The 24,872-nt window shown below is 34.8% G+C and overlaps 1 protein-coding gene across 3 annotated transcripts in view; it reads left to right on the top strand.

Annotated features, from left to right (window-relative positions):
- The window catches only part of LOC106470062 (E3 ubiquitin-protein ligase DTX1-like), a 49,232-nt gene that overhangs the window by 12,103 nt on the left and 12,257 nt on the right, over window positions 1-24,872 (top strand). The window contains exons 3-10 of one of the 3 annotated variants that reach the window (XM_022398601.1): window positions 1,325-1,543; window positions 4,986-5,213; window positions 8,816-8,964; window positions 13,095-13,543; window positions 13,906-13,958; window positions 15,938-16,066; window positions 18,443-18,504; window positions 19,531-19,665. In XM_022398601.1, the coding sequence (XP_022254309.1) occupies window positions 5,006-5,213; window positions 8,816-8,964; window positions 13,095-13,543; window positions 13,906-13,958; window positions 15,938-16,066; window positions 18,443-18,504; window positions 19,531-19,665 (1,185 nt within the window). In that variant the 5' untranslated portion in view covers window positions 1,325-1,543; window positions 4,986-5,005. Of the gene's footprint in view, window positions 1-1,324; window positions 1,544-4,419; window positions 4,567-4,985; window positions 5,214-8,815; window positions 8,965-13,094; window positions 13,544-13,905; window positions 13,959-15,937; window positions 16,067-18,442; window positions 18,505-19,530; window positions 19,666-24,872 lie in introns of those variants that run through there. The other 2 variants (XM_022398602.1, XM_013930586.2) reach the window with 2 other exon arrangements.

The following is a 24,872-nucleotide window of genomic DNA, read 5'->3' on the forward strand; positions in this document are numbered from 1 at the left end:
AGAATAGTAGGAGTAGAGAACACAAATATAAATTTTGGCAAGGTAGGAGTCATCTTCAACTGAGACAGTTTTATTTTTCTAACAGGGTGGTTTGCCTTTGGAATGGGTTGCCTTCAGATGTTGTAGAGGCATTAAATTTAATGTAGTTTAAGAAAAAGCTTGATAAATTTGTGAATGATAAGGGCTTGCTTTAAGACTTTTTTAATGATTGTAATTTAGTTTAGAGGATGGAACAGCCGAGATGGACCAATAGGTCCCATGTTGTCCCAAAACATTGTTATTATGTTATTTTATGATATTTGTGTCTTTCGAAACATAATGTATGTTGTTATTAATGGCATAAAATACCTCTGCTCTGCTTTGAGGTTCAAAGATCTCATGACTCTCAGAAGCCCCAATGTACTGATCAAGCTCTTCAATTATCCACAATTATTTCTATCGTTACCCTTGTGGCATCCATATTCTGATTACACTCTTGCGATCACAATGGTGCAGTTAGTGTAGATTGTGCTCGGGCTGTGGAAATGGACAATTTTTCCAGTACTATTTATGCCTAGAAATATGTGATCCAGCTAAATGGCCAGATTTAATAGACAAAAAATAAAATAGATCTTTTGGTAGAAAGAAGGTTTGTTAAATTATGTGTTGGTGACTATATGGCCACCACAACTTAAATCTGATATGGCAAAGTGCAATTCAAAAGCCTTGTCATTTTTTGGGGTTATGCAGTAAATTTACAGTATAGTTGCTGCTTCCATTCACAGCTGGTAAATATTGATAGAGAATGATCCTGCTCTAACTTCGAAGCTGTTGTCAGAAACAAGGTGGGAAGGTAGAGTAAAGAGTGTAAAAGCAATCTTTTACCTGAAAGGTGGTATCAGGAATGCCTTGCTTGAAGTTGCTGATGAATGCAGTGACTTAAAATTATGATACAGTCTTACCTCCTCTCTTTCTGCCTTCTAAGCATTTCTAAAAAAAAACATTTTCACACTCAGTGCACCAGTTTATATACCCAACCAATTTTGTGACACTATTTAACATGTACATATCATGACTAGTATTGCATCACCTATATTGGTGCAGCTAGCTTCCTTTGCTATTCCCACTCAATCCTCACTTTCTCAATTGGCACTACATCATTTAGATGTATGCTTTTTCCTGTGTAGCAACTCTTTCTGATTGAGCTTCTCTGCCATTCAAAAAAAAAAGTCAACAGTTTTCAATTTCTGTGCTTGCATTCAATTGTTTTAAAAAATTTTTTTCATTTGTTCCCAAATTGTAAACAAACTTAGTATGAATTCAAGGTTCAATGTATTGAATACAGAAGTTCCAGTGATAGTGGACAACACTACTGGTATAACTTCCCAGGACCAGTGTTCGACCTTATCTGCAGAGGAGGTACAGACCTTAATTCACAAAGAGCTAGATTCCTATGTTCAGCTGGTGATTTCTTCTCCTTTTCAACCTGATGATGTGTCTGAGGAAGAATATAATGAAGAATAAAACAATTTGGACTCCCTTTTTCCAGCACCTTCTTATTTTGGTTAGTCACAATCTACACTTCTTCAAAAGATTTTACCATCTACCCTTTTTTTTGCAGCTTGTTAATCAGGTAGGTGGTATTTTATGTGTTTCCCCTATTGCCTATGATGCCTCCTCTTCGTTATTGGTGAAATTCTTCCTTCTGAATTGTATATTTTTCCCCCTTCACCTGACATTAGGGTTAATACTGAAAGATTTTTGGACCAACTTCAATCGGTCATCCCCCTCGCTTGTCAGACCAACATGTTTTGGCATACCATCAATCTTCAGATCCATATTTGGATTCTCAACAATTGGATCCTCTACTTCCCCTTTGGGGTTTGATTCCAGGAGCAACTATTCATTTTAATCAGGCTCAATTCTCAAGGGTTCACCTTTCCCTGTGCTCTCTTTTGTGTTACCTGTCTTCCCTCCAATTATTGTCAGAGGTCTTTCGTCACTCCTCTGTATTTTTTTCAGATGAGCTTAAGTTCATCCTTTGGTTCATAATGGCTCGTTTATTGGCCTCTGCCCTTTCCCTTAATACCTGGCTTATGTGGTGTTGGGACATGTTTGGGAGAGAATTTTTTAAGCAATGTTTAGAGGACAGAAAGAAGATCAAGGAAGCCTTGTTTAGAGGGGGTAAGTACCTATCGAAAATACATTTACAGTGTAAGAAAATGTTAATATCAAAAATAAGGTGGAGTTCTTGGCTAACCATGTGCTCAAAAATGTTGAATTTCTGCTCAGAATATTGTATGGTATATCTTATTTGCCATAAACACTGTGAGCAAGACTCTTCAATCCAGAGAAATGCACTTTGATGTGGCTGTAAAAGACATGAGTTTCTACAGAAATACAGGAACACTGGATTTACCTTGGCCAAGATAGCAGGAACAGAAATAGCCTCTTAAATGGAGAATATAATTTCTAGAGGACAAGTTAGCAAATGTGCCCAAGAAAGTATTTGAAATGTACTAATTTCTGGCCATCATGGACCAAGATTTATGTCACTTATCACATGATTCAGACAAATACAATAATATGTCAGCTACTCCAGTTTTCTGTATGGTTTGTAGCAGCTTTGAGAAATGACAGAAGATGGTATAAAGAAGCATCATATAATTTTGAACATGACATTGTATGATGGAGATTCTTACAACATTGACAGCATAAACCTTTTCTCAGAGCTGTGGGAGGAACAAGAACTACACTTCAAGCCATTCAGTTTCTCAAGTTACTAGGTGGTTCCTTCCCAAATGCAATCATAACGTATAGGATATTTTTCCAATCCCACTTACTGTGGCTTCAGGGAAGTGAAGTTTCCAAATTAGAAATAATATAAAACTACCTTAGGACAAATATGTCTCAAGAGAGGATAGGGGGACTCGCCATGCTCTCTGAAAACAGCATCAGAAGTAGATTACCAAGATCTTATAGCAAAGTTTGCTCATTGAAGCTGTGGAAGGTGGATTTCAGACAGTAGATGGCACAACACTGATGGGTGAGTTTTTTTAATTTGATGAACTTTCTTAAGGGGGTTCTGCACAGGCTGATTTGCCTCAAGCCCTGCATCCTCTTAGGGCTGGCTCTGATTATTAATGTCAGTTAAAACGTAGAAAATGTTATTATAATTATTAGTGTCTTAAAATGTAGTGTATGATATCATTACCATTAATACTGTTTATTAAAACCATGGGTGAAATTCTACCAGTACTGGATACTGGAACTTATTTTTTAAGGCAGTACTAGTACTTATTTGAGCTGCTTTGTAATTTTTTATGTTTACACGTAGCTTTCTTCTTTTTCAAAAACAGGTCCATTTCACCCAGCTGAGTATCTCTACTTTTTGTTGAGAATTCCACCCCTGATTAAAACACAACAATTGTTATTATTGTCATTATTAGTGTCTGTTAAAACATACCAAATATTAGTGTGTTAAAACAACCCAAATGTTATTAATATAACTAAGCATATACATTTTATTTTCTCATTCATTTTTTTAAATGTAACAGTAATGATAAAATGTCAATTGCAGTAGAATTTGTAAAATGTATATATTATGCACATAATTAAAATGATATTTTATGGCTAATACACAAAAATGTTGTAAATGTGCAACTTACTGGAAGCAGTTTTAACTTCTCAGCACAAATACTTTCAGAACTTTAGAAGTGTAGACTAGTGCTGGTTTTGTAATTAAAATTCAGAACTTTGGAGATCACTATGATTAATAACTCAATACTTTACCACAGGGAAAATGATATTGAAGTTTTTGTAGTATGTTAAGTGTGTATTAGATATAATAGCTACAAGCAGATTTCATCTGTCCTTAACATAAATGAATTTAAGCCATTAGCATTCCTTGTCTTTTGATTGGAATGTAAAAGTGGATCACAAAGTTAGTTTCATCTCTCTTAAAATCCCAGTTAAACCACTACATAGCAGTACTAAGTGTCTTTAGTAAATGTAGTCCTAGTAGTATGGGAATTTCAGGATTTGTTACTGCTATGCATGAAGTCCTTTCACCACCAAATATTGCTGCCCTTTTGTTTTTACCATGAAGACTTTACAAGTTATGTGTAATTATTGTGAACAAAAATTAAAATTAATCGTTAATTTAGTTTATCATAAACTTAATTAAGCTAATTTGATAACATCATAAGTGACATTGGTTTATGTTGTAATATTCTGTTGATGCAATTTGTTAAAGTCAGTGGTTTTTAATCAAAGTACTCCTAAACTGATACTCATCCATTTAAGTTCACCACCTCTGTAGTAGGCCTAATAACAGTAATATTGTTACATACCTGTTCATTTATGTGTTTATCTCTGTTTGTAAGTTTTATTTTTATTATGAATCACTTAATTTAATTTTCTTACATAAAAGGTCCCAGTGAAAATGTTTTGCAATGAATGCAAGCACGCTTCAACTAGAATGAATAAACAAACATCTATAACCATGATTGATGAGCTACATTGAATAAACCAATCAGAGACTTGCAGAGTTGCCGAAATAACCACTTTTGTTTCTTTATCTTAATGGTATTTTATTCTTATTCACTCTTTTTTTTTTCAAAGTTTAGACGTACATATTTTCCAGTATTATTAAGAGTAACTTGTGTACACCTTAAAAAAATTTTCTTTACCCCCGAGGTACACACACCATTGGATGGGAATCACTTGTCCACATGAAATAACTTGTAGTTTTACTGCACCATAGTTCTTTCTACTGCTTCCATACAAAAGACCATACCAATAGGTTGAAAGCTTGAGCATTTTTTTTTCTATTTTCTATTATGTCTTATTAATAGTTCATTGAACATTTTCAGCTTAGAAGTTCATTCCAAATTATACAGTTTATTATATTTAACTTATGTTTATTCTCACATGCTTACTAAAAATGAGTATAATTTACTCTTGTTTTTATGTTTAATAATAATAACAGCTTTGGTTGCTTACAGATTCCTTTTCTGTGTGGACCATGGCTGTAGCCCTGGCCTTGCAGGCTGTAGTGTGGGAGTGGATGGGAGCTGATTCACGTTGGAAGTCTTACCCACCAGAAGTGGCCCAGCTCCTTGAAAGAGCCCATGGGAAAGGTTTAAACATGGTCCGACTGGGAGATGCTGAAGCTTCTCTAACTTATTATTCTGTGAATCTTAAAGAATTCATACAAATCTCTGACATAACAGGTAAGAACTAAGTGACAAAAAAAAAAGAGCTGTAATACATATAATTAAATGACTTTTTTCTTCAAGGCTAAATGTTTCTTCTCTTCACATTGTACTATGTAAAGACTTGTAACATTTAAGCAAATTATAATTATAACTGTTTCAAGAATTTTTAACTCTTAAACATTCTAGAATTAATATTTTTTTAATTTTGTAACATCTGTTTAGTGTAATTTACAAATAAAATTGAAAAACAAAATTGTGTACTGCTATGTGGAGTATCACTTGTAAAAACACATATGTACAGATATTTTCTCTCTATCCCAAGGTATAGGGTTATATTTTCCAAGAAACTATGATCCTTTCTGGATATAATTATTCTTGTTTTTTTTCGTGTATTTTCACTTCTATGTTGATTATATTAGTATAGCCATTTATTGTCATTCCTTTTGTGACATCACAACATGTGGTCTAAACAATTACTGATGAAGCTTTGCTTTGAAAATAGTTATAGACAACATTTAAATAGGGTCAGATAAAGGATATTATTAGCTATTTATGTAAATATAGACTAAATAAAGTAGCTTGTGTAGTAGTAATTTATGATGTATTGAGCATGTGACTAGCCAGAGTTCCTGTAGAGGTGAACAGAGGAATCTAATGGAAGTATAGAAGACTTAGGAACAAACCACAGATCTTGGAATTTTTTATAGTTTCTTTAGACAATCTATTTCATAAAAAATATGTTTTCATGTTAAATTATATCTAGGAAATTTTATTTATGTTAAAACATCAAGTAATTGTAGTTAGGTTTATCAAGTATATTAAGTGACAGCAAAATATTTCAGTGGCTCAAATTATTGTATTCAGTAAATGCATATAAATGAACAAACTTATTGCTTGAAAAGAGGCATTATTTATTAGATATAATTGATTATGGTCAAGAATATTGTTAAGAAAAATTACAATACCTATCCTGACAAAGGTAACGAAGTTGCCATTATGAAAGGTGAGGTCTTGGATTAACGATAAATCTTTGTTAATGTTTGCTATGTTATTTTTACTGTTTATGTCTATAAATGGTGACTACTGCAATTAGCAACATAAATTTGAAAAAAATATGTTAATGAATAGCAATCAATTTGAAACTGACTGGATGTATAGAATAGGACTTTCCGATACAGTATGTTACCTCCTCTCACATAAATAGCTATTCTCGTTCAGTGCTGCCCTCTATATCCATAAAAATTATGCATGCCACAAACCTTCTTTCTCTCCTCCATTGGAATTGACTGATTCCAATACACCTCTCATGCAAATCATCATGCATCAACCCTCCACCAATATGAGTGACATACTCTCATGATGCATGTGACTCCTGCTATTCAATTCTACCATAGATGTCCAGCAGATTTTTGAGGCAGATTTTGAAAGAGCATAATTCATCTTCTTATATTTAACAAGGCATTGCGGGAAGTTAAGATCAATCTCAGGAGCAGAAATGGCATCAGGGATGGTGAACCATGCCTTAAAATAGACTCAAAAAACAACATTGCAGATGTCATAGAGTCCTTTTTTCTCAAGGCCAATGAGATTAAACTGTCCCGTAAACATCCAGATCTTGAGAGCATATATTGCCTTGGCCATCTATTGTGCACAATGCAATGCTCAAGGTGCTATCGATTGCACTCCTTGAGGATGAATGCCATCAAGAAATGATATGGCTAGTCCAAGAAGCTCTCAGTAATTGCCTCAAGGTTGTTTGACTTGAAATTGCCTTGTAGCAAACTCAATGACACTACCCTTAACTTCCTCTATGGCCTCTGCTACGTCATAATGGTCGGCTACAGTTTTATAACTGGATTAGTCCATGTATTCCCAAGATTGCTGGAATCGAGAGTCTTTGTAAACACTTGCCAGGTCAAATTCTAAGATATGGTGCCAACATGCCAAATACAGAAGAGTTTTGTTTAATCTTTGTTCTAATGGCACACATGCTCCATTTCTGTGACCAGTGTTGCTTGCTGTTAGGTTGAAATAAACTGCCTTTACACAATCAATGACTCCCCATTCTTCCTGTAAATGTAGCACAGCAGAAGCTTGAGCCTCTTCAGTGATAGGAATCAGCTTTGGAAGATCTAGGAATTGGTTTACTCCTGTTCCAGACTGGATCACTGGTAGACAATCTACTTATTTACCTGTGAGATAATTAGGAATTTTGCTATCCCAGTGAAATACAAGACTTTTGGCTGTAACTGTTCCTTTAAGTTTTTGACAAGTTCTTCACAGAAGTGATGTTGAGATCTTTAGATGGAGGAATGTTTGATGGTTAACTCCTACACATCATGACCAAAGCAATGAGCTGTGGCAATAAGAACAAATGTTACCTTTTTGTCACTCAACTTTGTTCTGTTCATAGTTGCTGCTAAATTGAGAGTGTTAGTATTTCTTTTTGCCTTCTTTTAAGTCTAGAAGATGATGATTATCCAATTGCTCATCTATCCTCATCACTTATTGGTATTGTACCCACCAATTTCATCATTACTACTGTGGAATGATTCCCATAAACTGACAGTTTCATTCAAGGTTTGCTGTTCTTGCTCTGCGTGCTATTTTATGTCCATACCCTTTGATTCCTTTAAAGAAAGAAACATATCTACTTGGCTATGCACACTTGACATCCTCCTTCCCTCTGAGAAGAAAGAAAACCCCTGTCTTCTAGGATATTGATCAGATTCAGAGCATCCCTATGAGTTATGTCAAAAAGGTTATTAAGATTATTGACAAACTCTGCTTCATTGTCTTGCTGTGTTTCAGTTTTCTTTTTGAATATTTCTTTAGCTTTACCAATTTTTCAAACAGCTTCTCTTGTGTGATAATGGAATGGACAAACTGGAATTCAAGCCTTGTTCCAAAAAGCTCCTAGGTCATAGCCTTTGAGCTTTTGCAAATTATTTTCTTTAATGTATTGTGATGATAGAAAAACACTCGCAACACTTGCCTACTTGAAGGTAATTTGCTTCCTGTAAGTTCAGTTTCTTCTAAAATAAGCAACCAAGACATAGTTTTACTTTTTGCTACAGTATCCATTTGCAATGTTCTGCTGATACACTTTCAGCTGAAATGACACAGAAGAATCTACTCAAGTGCTTATATACTCTCACAGAAATTCTAGAAACTACTGACATATCATACAGAATTTTCCAAAAATAAAAATGTACAGCATAGATTATTCTTGTATGGAATGTTCTTGAACATTCTGAATAATGTGGAATACTGTGGAACATTCTGAAATATTTTGAATGTACAGATATAATACGAGCTTCGAGATCAAATTTCAATTACTTTGAGAAACCTCTAAAAGCTATTCAATATGAATAAAATTTAGTGTGAATTACTTGTTTATATATTGGAACAAAATGAAGTTAGTGTGTTGCAAGTCAAAACTTCAAAAATAAGGACCACCCTAATATGCATACATCTTAATTTTATTGACTGGCCTCTCTATCTATCTATTATCTGCAATATTTTAGCCATAAATGTCATCCTTCATGCAGTTTGTGTAATTAAATCTGTAAGACCAATAACCTTATTCAAAATACTTAATGTTTATATTTTGGCAGGCTCTTCATGCCCTGTTCGTAGGAAAATATACCCAGAAGGAAGTCCAGCTGCTCGGGGTATTCTGTGGCAGTGGTCAGGAGACCAACATGGAGTGTGGGAAAACTATGATATTGGAGTGGCTAACTACATTGAAGGTGCTTTTCAACAGGTCAGAAAAATGATCACATTATCCTGTTGTGCTCTCACACAATGAAGAGATATTTTTATAGTTGTGCTGTTTTTTGCAGTCAAAAAACAGCACAATATGAATTGTTTATCTCTAAAGATATCTTACAATTTAACCATAATTAAATTAGGATAAAGTAATTAAAAATACTTGTTGCTTTGAATGTATGCAGTAAAAGGTGACCAACATGTATTTTTAAAAATATATTCTCTTATTTTTCAAGCTTGAATTACTATTAGTAATTTTAACTAATTCACAGATTTTAAAGCTGAATTTTGGTTAATTTGAAGGTTTATAGGGGAAGCAGAGCATGTTTTGAACCCACTATTAACTGTTCCACACTAGTTTGCACTACAAAATATTTCCATGCATATAAAATAGAATTTCTGATATGATATCTTACTTCCAACTACCCAAAATTTAATGTGGTTCTACTGCATCTTTGCTTGCAAATAAGCATGTGACAACCCTCTACCAATAGGAATGTGACAAACTCTCCTGATGAAGGTTACTTCCTCTGTACTATTCAGCATAACCTTTACTTCTCATTTAGGTACTATTGTGTTGAGACATGGAATTTCACTTGTTTTTTTTTGGGGGGGGGCGTTCACATTTGCACTTATTTAAGTTTTTTTTTTTGCATTGTTTCTCAAAGTAGTAGTTTGTCATAGTTCAGCATTTTAATTACAACTTGAAGTGAATTTCACTCTATTGTTTTTTTCTTCACTATTTAATTTGTTGAATTGATCTCAGTTGAACCATGAATTCAGAATTTAATGTCATGTTTATTGTAGCATGGCTACTACTACGTCTTGATGATGAGGATTTGAATGTTTTTCCCACTCCATCCTATGCTATGCGATCCCATGCATCACTTATGGATGCTACCAGGCTCCCCTCAGCTTTTTTAGACATGATTTCACAGATATGTTATGTTTTGTCTGTGTCCCCCATCTCATATGACCCTGCACCTTCCCTTTTACACACTACTTTTTCGTCAAAATACCTTGTTTTTCCCCTCTCTGTGGATATTAGGTTCCATGCTGACCATTTACATACACAATTATATGCAGGATCCAGCATGTCTCATCCCCCTAGATCTTTGTATCTTTTTGCTTTGGCTAATTACCAAGCAAATTTTCCTTTACTGGACTTCCAACAATTCAATACTTTGATGCGAATGTAGGGGGCCAACCCTGGTTCTCCCAGGCCTAAGTTTCCAGACTGCGGCTGATCCTAACCTCTATCCTTAGGTACCTGTCTACCATGTACCTCCTAGCTAAGGCTATTCACTGTTCCCCATGTGGAGAAGACCCACACCCTCATATTTTCCACATTGGTGCATTTTCTTCAGTCTTTTCTTTTCAAACATGGGTCCTTTTCTCCTGGGATCTCTTAGGTAGGGATGCATTTTTGTCTCAAGTGTGTTACCATTACCTCCTCTCCAACTCCTCCTTTGGTCTTTGCTTAGTTTTGGAACATCCCATAAATGTGTCTTTGGTGGCCCTTCAGAAGTTACCGCAACCTTGTTTCTATTACTCCACCTCCTAGCATCCCAGCCTTGACTTCCTCTTCCCAACTTTCCATTCCTTTTGATATATCCCCACACATTGTTCTTTTCTTTGGGATGTGATATCCATTTATCATTATGTGGATGATTATCCATGCCACCTCCCTTATCATTTAGCTATCAATTGTCCCACTCTTGTCACCCTTCTACCTCTTCATTGTGCCTGTGTAAGGGATGTTCTTACCACCTTGATCTCATTGTCACCATTTCCCTTTAACTTCATTACATTGCAACATATTCTTCCTCCTTCATCAATGGTTCCCCTTGATCTTTAAGTCTCTTCTACCTCAGGTTTTAGGGCAGCATTTCCCCCCACCTTCCACCTTTCCCAATGTCACAGTATACTTTATTCGCTGCCTCTTTTCTACCCTCTTTCATTTCTTCCTTATCCACTGCTCTTTTTCCTACTTCTTGCCTAATTGGACATCATTGTGATTCTCCACACTTTTACCTGGATTCATCCCAAACCCCTGGCAGATGTTTCTGCTCTCCCTTGACACATGAGTCCTACTCTTACTTGCTATTGATAGCCATTGTACACATACATATTCTTTCCCAATCTTTCTAGGGACCTGAAAGTGGGTGCTAAAACCCATAGTTCTTCTATATTGAGAAGTTGAGCAGGAGTGTTTCCAGAGTTTAGTATGGATCACCCCAACCTGTCTAGATACATTGGAAATTTCAAGTGGATTTCAGATACATATCTTACCTACTCTCTATTGTCCTTCACCTATTCCTGCAAGGAAATTACCCCACCAATTATGTTTGTAGAGTTATTGATATTTCTTGATATTCAACTATGATGTATCACTCGTTAACCCAACTTCCACAGCTGATGATGGGTCTATAGAGTCTGATGGTTAAATGATGGTTTCAAAATTGTGTTCCCTGTGGTGCCCTTCTCTTGCAATTGGTGTGGGCCCTTAGTGTCTCATGGTTGAGGAGCTGTGCATGGATCTCTTTCACATGTGCCCTTCTCCCACAGCTTGTATTGACCCATATAGACTGATGGTTGAGAAGGTTAGCACTCTTGGTACAGTTAGAATGTGACCCAACCTTACTACACATAACGGCCTTCTGATGGCTTGTGTGCAAGCTCTCAGATGGCCATGTATATGTTTTACCTGTCAAAATATTTCAACATCTTTCAGGCTACTTGCCTCTCCCTATTCTTCACTAGGATGAAGGGTATACCCTGATTGAGACGAAATGCAGTTTCCAGTGAGTGTACCCCTGTGGAGTCCCTGTCATAGGGTGTCACACCCCACTGGCTTTTTTTTAGTGCTCTTGAAAGGAGGCTTATTTAAGTAATTTCTGCACCAATCCCTCTTACCATCTCAACGTGAGATTCTTGCTAATCTGTGCACAGTTATCATAGGTTAACAATTTTCTTAACTGAAAATGTATTTCCAATAGATACTCACCTCTGTGCACATTCCCACCCTTCTTCCTCACTTTTCCAGTGCACTTTTATTGGTTTCCTCATCAAATAATGAGGATTTTCATGCATGAATGTAGAGGAAGCATTTGTTCAGAGAAGTGCGTTGCACTTATATTGGTGGAGGGTTATGCTGCATGATACATCATCACTCAGTAGTGCAATTTCACATGTTTTCATGAAGTGGGAGTTTCACAAGGCTGGTGTCATGCAAGTCTCTCAGGCAGAAGAGTGTAACTCAAGAGGAAAATAGCTAATCTGTACAAAGAGGTATCTCAGAAATATGTTTTCAGAAAATGAAAATATTAACTTCTCAGAGGGGAGACTGAGGATTTCTTAAATCATGTCCTTATAAAATTAAGAACTTAAAATTGTATAATACTAAAATTTGATTATTAACTACATTTTGATGCCATGTTTATTTGTATACATCGATAATAAAATAGTAATCAGTATAATTAAATTTTTCTTGTAACTGTTAAAAGTTGTAACGTGCATTTAGACCTACCCGTAGCAAAAGGGCTAGCAGTAAAGTTAGTTAAATTTTGATATAAATGTAAAAGGTCATGACAGGTGCACTTTGATCCTGCAGTAAATATAGGGTTAAAGTGTTTGCTGAGAATTGTCACAACATTCAAATATTTAGTAGAAATGAAAACTTTGGTTAAAAAATGCTGACATGCATATTAGTTTAGATATATCTACCTCAAAATCATTTGCTAAATTTCATTCAATTAAGTATCTAGTTCAGTCATAAAACCACTTTCACTAAGTAGGTAAACTTGTGACTTGTTTGGAACTTGAAAATTTACTTTGGAAAACAGTTGTTCAGCTTTTGTACACATGACTCCCAGTGACTCAGGAGCAAGTGTGAAGACTTGTGAATAACACTAAAAACCGAGGTTTTGTTACCTGTGATGGCCCATTCTTTTCTCTCTCTCTCTCTTAGTTCTAAACATTTTTAGTAGAAAGATGTTGAAAAACATTTGAAAACTGAATAAACTAATCCCTTGTTTATTTGAAAGACTTTGAGAATGATATTATGTTGCTAGATGTATCAGGAGTTTTAAACAAACAATGGTTTAATAATTTTTTTTTCTTCAGGGAAGGAAATATATCGACCTGAGTCAGTTTTTGAAAGGCTACAACTACACGGTGAACTTCAAACCTATGAGTCAGATCAATAACCTCACTGGGTACAGGAGATCAGTGAGACGAATCAGAACAACAGCTTTTCCACTGGTTAGAAATGCTGTAAATACCAGCAGTATTCGTAATACTTATGCAGGTGGACAAGTCCTTGTTGCTATTGCAAATCAGGATGACAAGCACAGTAACAGTAATGAAACCAAAGGTTCTGTTACAAAAGGAAAAAAAGCCCATGGGATTTTAAACCATGTTACAAATCTTGCAGCCAAAGCAGCTAAAACTGTAAAAGAATCTAATCCAAAGAGTAGTTTATCATTTTCATCTTCTGTAGATGGCAAATGTCCAAGTCCTGCTACACTTCCACAGAACATGAAACTCATGCCTGCAAAGTCTTCAAAAAAATGGTGAGCCCCATTGGCTTTTTACTTCTTTTCACCAGTAAAATCAACATTATAAATTAAATTTTGATTAGAATTTTTCTGACTTTAAAATTGTGTAAAATTTGATTCATAACAATTTATGGAAACAAAAAAAAAAGTTTGGTTTCAGCAGTTATAGTAAACTTCAAGTATAACAGAGCTGTTAAAACAATTTTAAGAGATATTTTTCTCCAACACTTTAGAATCTTAAATAATAGTAAACAAGTATTCAGAACAAAAACATTAATCTTTTGTTTCTCTTTATAAGAAGTTACTAGAATCACATTATTTTCTTCTGTGATTAGGAGTAACTTGTATTTGTACTTATGTTATTATCATCTGCTCAGGAACAATGTACCTGCACCAAAGGGAAGTCAGAACATCTCATTCTTGGGTAACGGTATGTTCTAATTTTGTGTACACAACTTTATGTAAGCATTTGTATCGTGAAACATGAAGTCAGACATAAGGTAGTTAAATATATGCCTTGTTGATATGTTAAAAGAATCAAAAAAGCACCTCAGATATACTTGTGTGTGTGTGTTTTAATGCATGTGTTACAATGATGTATTCTTTGTTTTAGTAGATTTAAATGTTACTAGTTTCAAGGTACAGTTTGTAATTTGAAAACTGTTTACTAGAACTAAGTACTGCTGTGCATTATAAAGTCTGGGGGAGAGATGATGTTTGATGGTTAATACATAACAAATTTTTAATATGAATATAGGTTTAATGTAACCATTATGTTATCATTATTTATATTAGCAAAAATGCTGCCCTATAGGCAGCGGTTTGTGTTAGTAATTACTAATCATGGTATTCATGGCTCATTAAAAAAAATTTAGAAAAGTGAATATTTTCTAAAAAAGGATTTTTCTGGAAAAAACTGCATGGGAAAAGTGTTTAGATTGTGCTGATATAAACTGTAATGTTTTTATATGTTAAAAGTGGTACCCTTTATGAATATAGTAATATATTTACAAATTACATCAATAAAGATATAATCAAACCCTGAAGTGATTCAGCCCTAGTGAAAATCTTATACTTGTTCTGAGGAGAGTACTTTTATCTAAAATTATGTTCTGTGATAAAATAAATGGTTGTTGCACATATTATAGTTATTTTTCTAATTGTCTGAATCATGAATACCTAAAGTGTGAAATTTTTATGGATTTTTGTTTGTTTTGATATTCAATAGATGGCGCCACATTGTATTTATTATTTTGGTTACATACGTAGATACATATCTACATGCTATGTCCATTATAGTAAGATATGGATTAAACTGTTCATGCCAAACCTTACATAAATAATTGAATGTCCACATGTTTGTAATACAAACTACAGCTTAGCTTCAAACTAAGTCTAAAACCTCATACAATGGATAGTAATCACTGAAAATTTGGGACAAAATTTAAATTTTTTTCAGTCAAATCAGACTGTAAATTGTATGAAACTGTGGATGTTATGCAGAACCAAAATAAAATCACAACTTATTAAAATTTCAAATGTTATCTGTTTTTTCTTGCAATTTTATTCATATAAAATAACTCCTAGTGTGACATAATGCATTTTATTTGCTTGTGTTCACTAAAACATGTGGCATAACACCATGTAATTCACAGTGTTGGTCTTTTTACAGTACATTTTCCAAATAATCAGGTTAGAGGTGAAGCACTTACTTTGTACCTGTTTTTAGTTGTTACATTATATTTTATATATACATTATAGAAATACGGAAAATAAACATTAGTTATGTTTATATTGCTGTCATCACCTCATCTTCTTGAACATAGAACCACATATTTATTCTGCTGCTTATTTAAATCTTCATTAGTGTCATGTTTAGGTTTCTGTTTTTTTATTTTTTTTCAATGTCATAATAATTTTTAGTTTTTTTTTTTTACTTTGCAACACCAAACTATCTCTGCCTGTCATAAGATTCACCCATCGAAAGTACTGTTCACAACAGTGCAGAAGGATATGATATCATCTGTTACCCTGCATATCTTGATGACTACACATGAAAGAGCTCTCTGTGTATGGTTTACATGATGTGTAATTTGATGAATTTGGCATATTAGTCATTTGTATTTAAAAATATATGCATTTCTAGCTTTTGACCTATTTATGGATGACATCTTTATCGTTGGTATTAGATCTGTTAAGTAGATCTAGAATGAATCAAGCTCAGTCAGTAGTTTTTAATGAGATGCAAGATTTTTTGTTGGATACAATATCAAGTGTATCTCTGTGCTATCAAATTTGATCACAATACTTTTTTTTTCTAAATTTTAGCCTCTCAAACATTAACATGATCATTTTAAACCTAAAAATTTCTGTTCACAGTGAAAACTTTGGAAATCTTTTTTTGTATAGGTGTAGCTCCAGCCCAAACACCTTGTAGACCAATTTTCTGGCCTCCATACACTCCCGATACACAGCTCAAACCTGTCCCCGGTATTAAACCTCCAAAGACTGTTCGCAAAAAATCAAAGAAACATCAAAGTAAGTGATAAGAGTTTAAACATCTTTCTTTTATTTTATTCTAGTTTCTTGTTCTGTTGTGAACTGAAAATAAACTTAACAAAATCCATGTCATTACCATCTGAGAACTACATTGTTCAGCTTTTATCAGCCTAGCAAGGGAGATTGTCATCAATTAGAACTAGAAGGCAGAATAGCTACAAAATTTTTTGTGTAATGAAAGATTACAAAGGTGTTTATCTCTACACCAAAGTTTTACTCTATTTGTCTGTAGTTATTCTTAAAGCATGCTGCTTTTCATTTCAAAAGTTTAAAGTTGTGAAAAAGAAATGCTTTATTCATATATATATGTCTGCATTAAATAAGAATAAATAAAATTTCATAAAAGCATATTTATAATATGTGAAAAAAAAAGCTTTAAAAACTAAAATTAAGTTCTACCTTACTTTTGATTTAGAAAAATAAACTTCTTGAAATAAATAAAGACAGTGTATTTGGGGAGGGCATTGTGAAAGTTAACCTCCATTATAACCTCATGTCATTTGGGGAGGGCATTGTGAAAGTTAACCTCCATTATAACCTCATGTCATTTGGGGAGGGCATTGTGAAAGTTAACCTCCATTATAACCTCATGTCATTTGGGGAGGGCATTGTGAAAGTTAACCTCCATTATAACCTCATGTCATTTGGGGAGGGCATTGTGAAAGTTAACCTCCATTATAACCTCATGTCATTTCAAATTATAAGTAATATAAGCTGAGATAGTTATAAATTTTAGTTTAATTGAATTTATAGTTATTTAGAGAAATATTAAAAGTAACTACTTAAAAAAATAGGTAAATATGTGAATTAAGTTACAATAAAGATTAAATCCACACTAATGGAATAATACCAAACTTAGATGGAAACTAGTTTCCATTTTAATTTAATATTGTCCAATTAGTGTGGATTTAATCTTTATTGTAACTACCTAATATTATAGAAAATAAGAATACCTGATGTATTTGAAGTTCACTTAGAAATAATAGGTTCAGAGTTTAAAAGAACAATAATTTCCTATGGCTGTGCTTGCTTAAATGATAGAAAAGTGTGGAATTTGGTTTCAGTCAAGGTGTTTTTATGGATAATATTCTGGATTTATGAACCATAGCATAGGAAATTCAATGGAAGGAATATTCTAGTGCTTTTGCCATAAAGTATATTAAATGTATAAACTAAAACTGCTTGGTAAATATTACCATTTGATAGATAATTCTTTCCAACTTTGGGCATTATACATCATAAGACTTAATGGCTTATAAACAAAATTGATATGTATATGTATACACACATAAGCAAATAGTATTTCAGCTAAGACTGTAGGTTGCTGGCTTGATGAGCTCTAGTATTGAACAAAAGGCCTCATCGGCAGTGTTGTGTAATAAATAATGTGTGATATATATACTGTTGTACTTTTACTAGAAACCAATATTGAAGCTCTATCATTCTTTCTGTGTAGGATGTAATATCACTCTTCTTTTGTATTTATTGAAGAATAGACTAAACAAACTTTTAGAATTGGGGTAAAGGGTGTATCCTGGGGAGAGGATGAGAAGGTTAATAAAAAAGTTACCACACAATTCTTTTCTTGCATTTATAAAGTAAAGCAGCTCTTGCAGCTGTCACCTCTTGGTATGTCAAACTTTGAGATGACATTGTGTGTCTGGCTGATGCCTTTTTTTTTTTTTAGCTCATATATTATTGGACAAAATTCGCTTTCACCTGGTGTGGAAAGTCATTTATCAAACTGTGAATGGAATTGCACTGTTCCAATAAACAGTTGCATCTTTCTAACTAACAGTTAAGAAGAATGTGCGGTATCTCAAATAAAATTTACATTACTATATAATTACATGCATGTCTGTTTGAACCTGTGGTACACGACAATTTTTATAGCTAGTGAGTGACATGTTGGATTTTTTTTCTTACTAAATGTACACGTGTGTGTATTGGTAGAGGTGTCGAGTACCACAGACAAGGGGAAGAGAGACACTGTCTAAAAACGTTCGAGAAGCACTGGACTTCAGGAAAATATGGTTTTATATTGTATTGATAATGCATAAGATAGTTATATTACTGTCCTTAAATAATGTACCACATGTTTAACACTTTTATTTAAATATATATATATGTATGTGTTTTATATATTTGTTAAATGCATAAATAATATTATTTACATTCTTACTGTGAACTATAGTTATAGTAAAACATTTCTTTTTGGTCAGGTTTTTGTCATAATTGTTCCTTGAATATTAATTTAGATTTTTATTTCTTAGGTAAGATTTCAATAACTTTGCAATAAGTCTTAGGATCATTGTTTATCAGTGTATACTAAATAATTTATTTCTAATCTTTTAGCTAGCATCAATGAAGTTATTGACCAGTTTTCCAAGGAATTAACCATCAGGGATGTATTAGAGGTAATACTAGTTTGTCTTTAATTTTCCAGTATGTATATTCCTCACTGGCTTTTATTAAGTTTCATACTTAGTGTTGCAAGCTGTGATCAGAATACCATGAATTCAACTGTCAGGTTTTGATAAATATTGGTACAGTAATTGTGTAAACTGGAGAGAAATGTTTAAATTTGGATATAAAAAAGGCCAGTATTAGGAAAAAGGAGGGAATATTTTCTCTTTAAAATAAAGCCAATTTTTAATAAAATTTTAAAAGATAAAATTTTATTATTCTATAAATAATTAGAAGTTCATACATCAAATGGCAAAAAAAAAATAATTCAAGGGTCAAAATAATAGAAAAGAGGAATTTCATTTTTAAAAACTGATCATTGTTGCTTAACTTTTGCTACGTTATTCAGTTTATATTAAAGTATATGTATACCTTTTGGCAAAAGTATAACTGTGTTTCTTTAAAATGTGGTACAAGTAGTATTGCAAAATGAAGTCATAGACTGATTAAATATTAATCAAATTAATTACATCACACACTTCTAGGAATACCAGGCATGTCCTAGTAGTTAGTGTACTCAGACTAGGAATTTGAGGGCTCAAGGTTTGTGGTCCATTTCTTCGATAACACACTTCAAACTTTGGGATCGTAGGTGTACTATTGGAATGATAGTCAAATCCCACTGTTCTGTCAGACAAGAGTTGGTGATGGGTTTTATTGACTAGCTACCTTATTTCTGGCCTTTCAGTTCAAAATTAGGAACTGCTATGTGCTGGTAGCCCTTTATGTAGCTTTCCACAAAAGTTATGGAACAAAGGAAGTCATCTAGGACTGTACAGTTTTCTGGGATATACTGATATTAGTTATTACATCTTTTCCAGGACTGTACAATTTTCTTGGATATACTGATATTAGTTATTACATCTTTTCTAGGACTGTACAGTTTTCTGGGATATACTGATATTAGTTATTACATCTTTTCCAGGACTGTACAGTTTTCTGGGATATACTGATATTAGTTATTACATCTTTTCTAGGACTGCATAATTTGCTGTGATACACTTACTGAAGGATCTCCTTACGACAATGATCCAAGATTGGTGGCATTACTTCATTGTAACCACATTTTTCACCGTTCTTGTTTGAAGGAGATGTACATCTCTGGCCCAAAGGTATTTCACAGACTCACTATTGTTTTATAAAAGGATTGCTTGTAGATAACAGTTAATATAACAGTTGTAGTTAGTTTAGGTCAGAGGTTTCAAGGTAAGTGTTTTTTTTTGTTATGGTATGATTGACTCACAGTATTCATGATGTCAGAAAAACATTTAGGCTCAAAAGGTCTTGATACAAGATGATAAAACCTTATAACTCAGTATGACTCACTGTATTGTTATTGTTAAGCCATTTTGGAAATATTTTATGTTGAAAAATGATTGCTTATTAAGTGGAGGCCAGTATCTTATCTTGATCTTATCACTTTATGATCATGAGCTAGCAATCTGATCATTTCATGATTATGTTATAGTCGTTTCATTGCTTTCTGCTCATAATCTTATATTTATACCTTAATGACCTCATAACTTTATGATCCCTTGTTAATAATTTCATCATATAATGATTGTGTCGAAGTGATCTCATTGCTTTCTGATCCTGTGCTAGTGATATTTGTAATTTATTGATCATGTGCAAGATGCTTTATTTGTTGTTTTGCTGCTAGTGTAGTGTGCAAATACTAACCTTACTCACCAATAATATGTATTTCTTATCTACAAAAGTTTTAAATATTTTAAGATTTAATTTTGTAGCATACTAAATTTAGTTAAAATCATAGAACTTATTTTCTCTTTCATGGGATAGTTGCATTGTGTCCATCTTGATCTTGTGTTTTGGGGATGCTTTGCCATTGTCAGATGGAACAGAGATACTTCTGCATACTAGTACCCCATTTTCTGATTGATCAGCTACAGAAAGAATGCGTGTTGTGAATTCAGTTTTGGCAATCTCAGATTAGATTTGCTATTTTTTTAGAGAGTCAAGACTTGCTGTAAAATTCTTGTGTTTGTTTCTCTATGTTCTTTTCTGCTGTTCATGCATGCTGCAACATAACTCTTTTTGTATTTAGACCAGGGTTTCTCACCTCTTGTTAGTTGAGGGCAGTCACAGTTGTATCAGCTTGTGGCAGCCTATAACTGCATGTCTTTCAGCCCATTGGTTGAGAATAATTGATTTACACAATCATTTGTATTATTTGATTTATTTGGTTTCATTTTCAGTTTTCTTTATTGTATCAGTAAATATCTTTTTATTTTGACATCCTTCATTTCACCTACAACAAATCATTACACCTCTTCTTTTGCATATTAGGTTCACAAATTTCTCATATATGCAGTGATGAGGTAACAGCCTGCAGATATAATTTTAAGTTCCAATACATTACTTACCTCCACCCAAATATAAAGCTTCTGTCAATCTTGGACTGCCCTCTAATGCACTAAAAAACTTAATTCTTGCTTAATGCACTAAACTCATCCAACTAATAGCATGCCAATCGAGAAAGTAGGGTACACAGAGGGAGCCAACTGCTCAGGGAGTGTGTGTGTCATGCTCCTATTGGTGGAGGGTTGTCACATATATTAGGCATACTAAATAAGCAGTGGGAACTGAGGGGTATAAAAAAGCTCTCCCTGAGCAGTTGGCTCCCTCTGTGTACCCTACTTTCTCGATTGGCATGCTATTAGTTGGATGAGTTTCTCGTTTGCTCTTGATTTCTCGTGTGGAAATTTATTTCTTTGTTTCCATGTTTATATAATGTTTCCATAATTTATATATATATTTTTTTCTTCTTGATTTATATTTCAGTTAGTTTGCTTACAGTTTAGAGTTTATTACGTATTTTCCTCAAATTTGTTTTGCAAATTATTAACTCACAATTTACTGTGTCTACTACGTTGGTTCCTACTTTGTCTGGAGACATGTTTAACCCTTTTACTTAAGCCACAGGTTTGGTGCTATTAGCTGTGGAAGTGCAGGCTTTTGTTTGGCGGGAGTTAGGTTTCTACATGGGGCCTGGTTCGTTGTATTCTCCACAAGAGGTGGAGTGAGCTGATGAGGGATTTGGCCAAGATTTTCATGCTCCTCCATTTGCTACACCTGTTTTCAGGCAACAATGGAGGACGTTTGACATTCAAAGCCATTCCTGCGGTTGGTTACACATGTTTGTGGTATTTTTCAACTTTCTCCTGTGTCTTATGATTTGTCCCCCTCCCTATTAAGTGAGCTCCCTTATTGAGATTATATGGTTTTTCCCCCTTCCCCAATTATAGAGGTTCATGTTCAAAGTTTTTTGTCTCAAATTCTTTTGGGTTCTGGTATGCCTCACCTCCTTCGTGTTTCTGAGCAACATACTTTTGCCTTTCATCATTCTCCCAGTCCTTATTTGGATTCTCAACATTTGAGCCCTTTTTTACCTCAATAGGGTTCTGATCCTGAGGCTTCTGTCTCTTTGACTCAGGCCCAAATTTTGAGGATGCCTCTCACTCTTACTTGTGTTTTACATTACCTCTCTTCTATGCACATGTTATCAGAGGCTTTTTACCATTCTCCTGATGATTTTTTGGGAGAACTCTGTTCTCTTTTATGATAAACTTAAGCTAGAATTTCCTTGTCTGCCTTTTCACTCCATATATGGCTTATTTGTTGTTGGTGCCTTTTGGAGAGAGATGCTGTACTTATAGAAGTTCACCTCCCTCCCCTCTCTCACATCTTCCCTTCAGGACTTGTTGGTGTTTCCTTTTTTTGTGATAACTGTTTTCTGGGGTTGCCGCGATTCTTTGGAGTCGCAGGTTGTTGTGGTCAGGTTAGATAATTCCCTCTCACCATTGGCGAATCATTTATCCCAGCCTTCCTTTTCTTCTGATCCTACATCCTTTTGAGTCTGCACCTCATCCTATACCTGTGTCTAGCTGTTTTTGCTCTTATCCTCATGTCAACTGCATATGTTTAGAGCACTGGCAGCAGTATCAGTGACTATCCTGTGGGTTCAGGTTCTGTAGGGGCCAGGCTTCACTCCTTTGTGGAGATTTGGGAACTTTTTCCACAGATCAGTGGGTTCTCCAGGTTTTTCTCTTCACTTCAGATCTCCTCCCCTCTTTCATCTTCCCCTATTCCGTTCCCTCATTCAGACGATCCGGTTTCTTGCATTTGTTTTTTTCAAGGCTGTTTCAGAGCTTCTGCTCAAAGATGCTATCAAATCACTAGTTCCAGTTTCTCCAGGATTTTATTCTAGAGTTTTTGTCATCCCAAGAAGACCAGAGATTGGAGACGTGTTATAGATCTGTACCATCTCAGTAAGTTTCTGAAACTTCTTGTTTCACCATTGAATCCTTTCTGTCCCTTTGTTGGATTTTCATTCCAGGTTTGTAGATAACCAAATTCAACTTAGCAGATGCTTATCTTCATGTGCACATATCTCCCTCCTCCTGATGTTTTCTTCAGTTCATTCATGAGGGATGTGTTTTCCAGTTTCTGGCTTTTTCATTAAGGCTTGCCATGGCACTTTACATCTTTTGTCAGATTGTCCAACCTTTTGCTTGCCATCTCCATTCTTTAGGTCTCAGGACTCATCATTGTATGGACAATTGGCTTTTTCTGGCTCCTTCCCATGCAGCATCTGTAGTACATACTCGTTTACTCCTCCAGGAGGTGGCAGGGTAGATTAGTTGATCAAGTTAGAGAAATCAGTTCTTCCCCACCCAGTATCTCAGTCATTTGGGTATATTCTTCAATTCCCATTGCAGTCTGGCACAACCATCACCCCTTCATAATCGGGATATGAAGAGATTGGTGGTCAGGCTTTATCCTCTCCTTCTCTGCTTGCTCAAGAGATTCTATCTCTTTTGGGGATGTGGGCATCTTTGGAAGCACTCATTCCTCTCAGGCATGCTCACATACATTCTCTATGGGAACTGTGAGATCAATGAAGTTTCTTCTTGGATCCGTTAGATTTTCAGGTCATCCTTCAAGTTTCCCTATGGACAGATCTTACATAGTGGTTGAACAGAACCAATACCAGACTAGACAATGCTGGATTTTCCTCTAAATACTGAGTTCAGGTTAATAGTGCTCTGTTCCTACATTGAAATGAGTAAATGCCCCATTTCAGTAATTCCAGCTACAATATGTCTTTTTCCCTGCTTCCTTAGTTTGGGTTTGGGGGACTTCTTTCACCTCTTAATGCTCATTGTGGGACATCTTATATCCTGTTCCTTATGGTTGAGCAGATGTTACACATTTTACTCACAATTCTGAGAACATGGTTGAGTAGTTCTTGTATTGTGCCTGCTCATAATACCAGCCAGAGGATACATCCATGTTCTTACAGTTGAGTTGAGTATCAAACACTGCCCCATAACTCTGAGTTTGGTTTGGCATATTTCTTGTCTCTCACAGTTGATATGGTAGTTTGTCCAGTTATCGCTGTTCGCTTACTTCCATCATTGTAATTCTGGTTGCTTGCAATATGTCACTCATGGTCTGCTTGCCCTGGTCATGTTACCATATTTCTCCTCTACTGATTCTTTGGCACTGTCTTCCACCTTGTAATGCTGAGGATGGGATGTGGAACCTCATCTGTACAGTTGGGCTGAGTCTTTCTACCAGGTCTTCCAAGGCTTTTCCATTATTGGTTAGGTCCTTGATGCTGCCTGTTTCATGACACTTCACTTCTTCACTGGCAAAGGACATACCTGTTCCATAAGTGGTGTGGTCCCCCTCTAGTGTGCACACTTGTTAGATTCTCTGGGAATGTTTTCCCTAGGGAGTCTATTACTCTTTCTGTTACACCAGTTCTTCCATCTACTTGATGTGAGATTTTAGCTTTATTTGTATGCTTTCATACAATTACTATGCACACTTGTTAGATTTTCTGGGAATGTTTTCCCTAGGGAGTCTATTCCTCTTTCTGTTACACCAGTCCCTCCACCTACTCAGTTTGAGATTTGTGAGTGGAGGTATGTATCGTATCGGAAGTTATAATTTTCCTACACTGAAAATAGATTTCTGATAGATACTTACCTTCTCTCACATACTTACCCCCTACTTCCAGTGTTTATCTCATTTAGTGCATTAGAGGGCAGTCCAAGATCGAGAAAAGCTTTATATGTGAGAAGAGGTAAGTATCTATTTTCAGTGTAGGAAAATGATAACTTATCTCCTCTCGAATACTTCCCACCCTTACCCCCACTTCCGGTGTTTATCTCTTTTATCGTGTGTCTAATTTCGAAAATGAAGTGCACAGAATGTAATACAGAGGGAGCTACATGCTCAGGGAGTGTGTGTCATGCTCCTATCCATGGAGGGTTGTTGTATATGCTAGGCA

Source organism: Limulus polyphemus, unplaced genomic scaffold (assembly GCF_000517525.1).
Source record: "Limulus polyphemus unplaced genomic scaffold, Limulus_polyphemus-2.1.2 Scaffold3798, whole genome shotgun sequence".
NCBI lineage: Eukaryota > Metazoa > Arthropoda > Merostomata > Xiphosura > Limulidae > Limulus > Limulus polyphemus.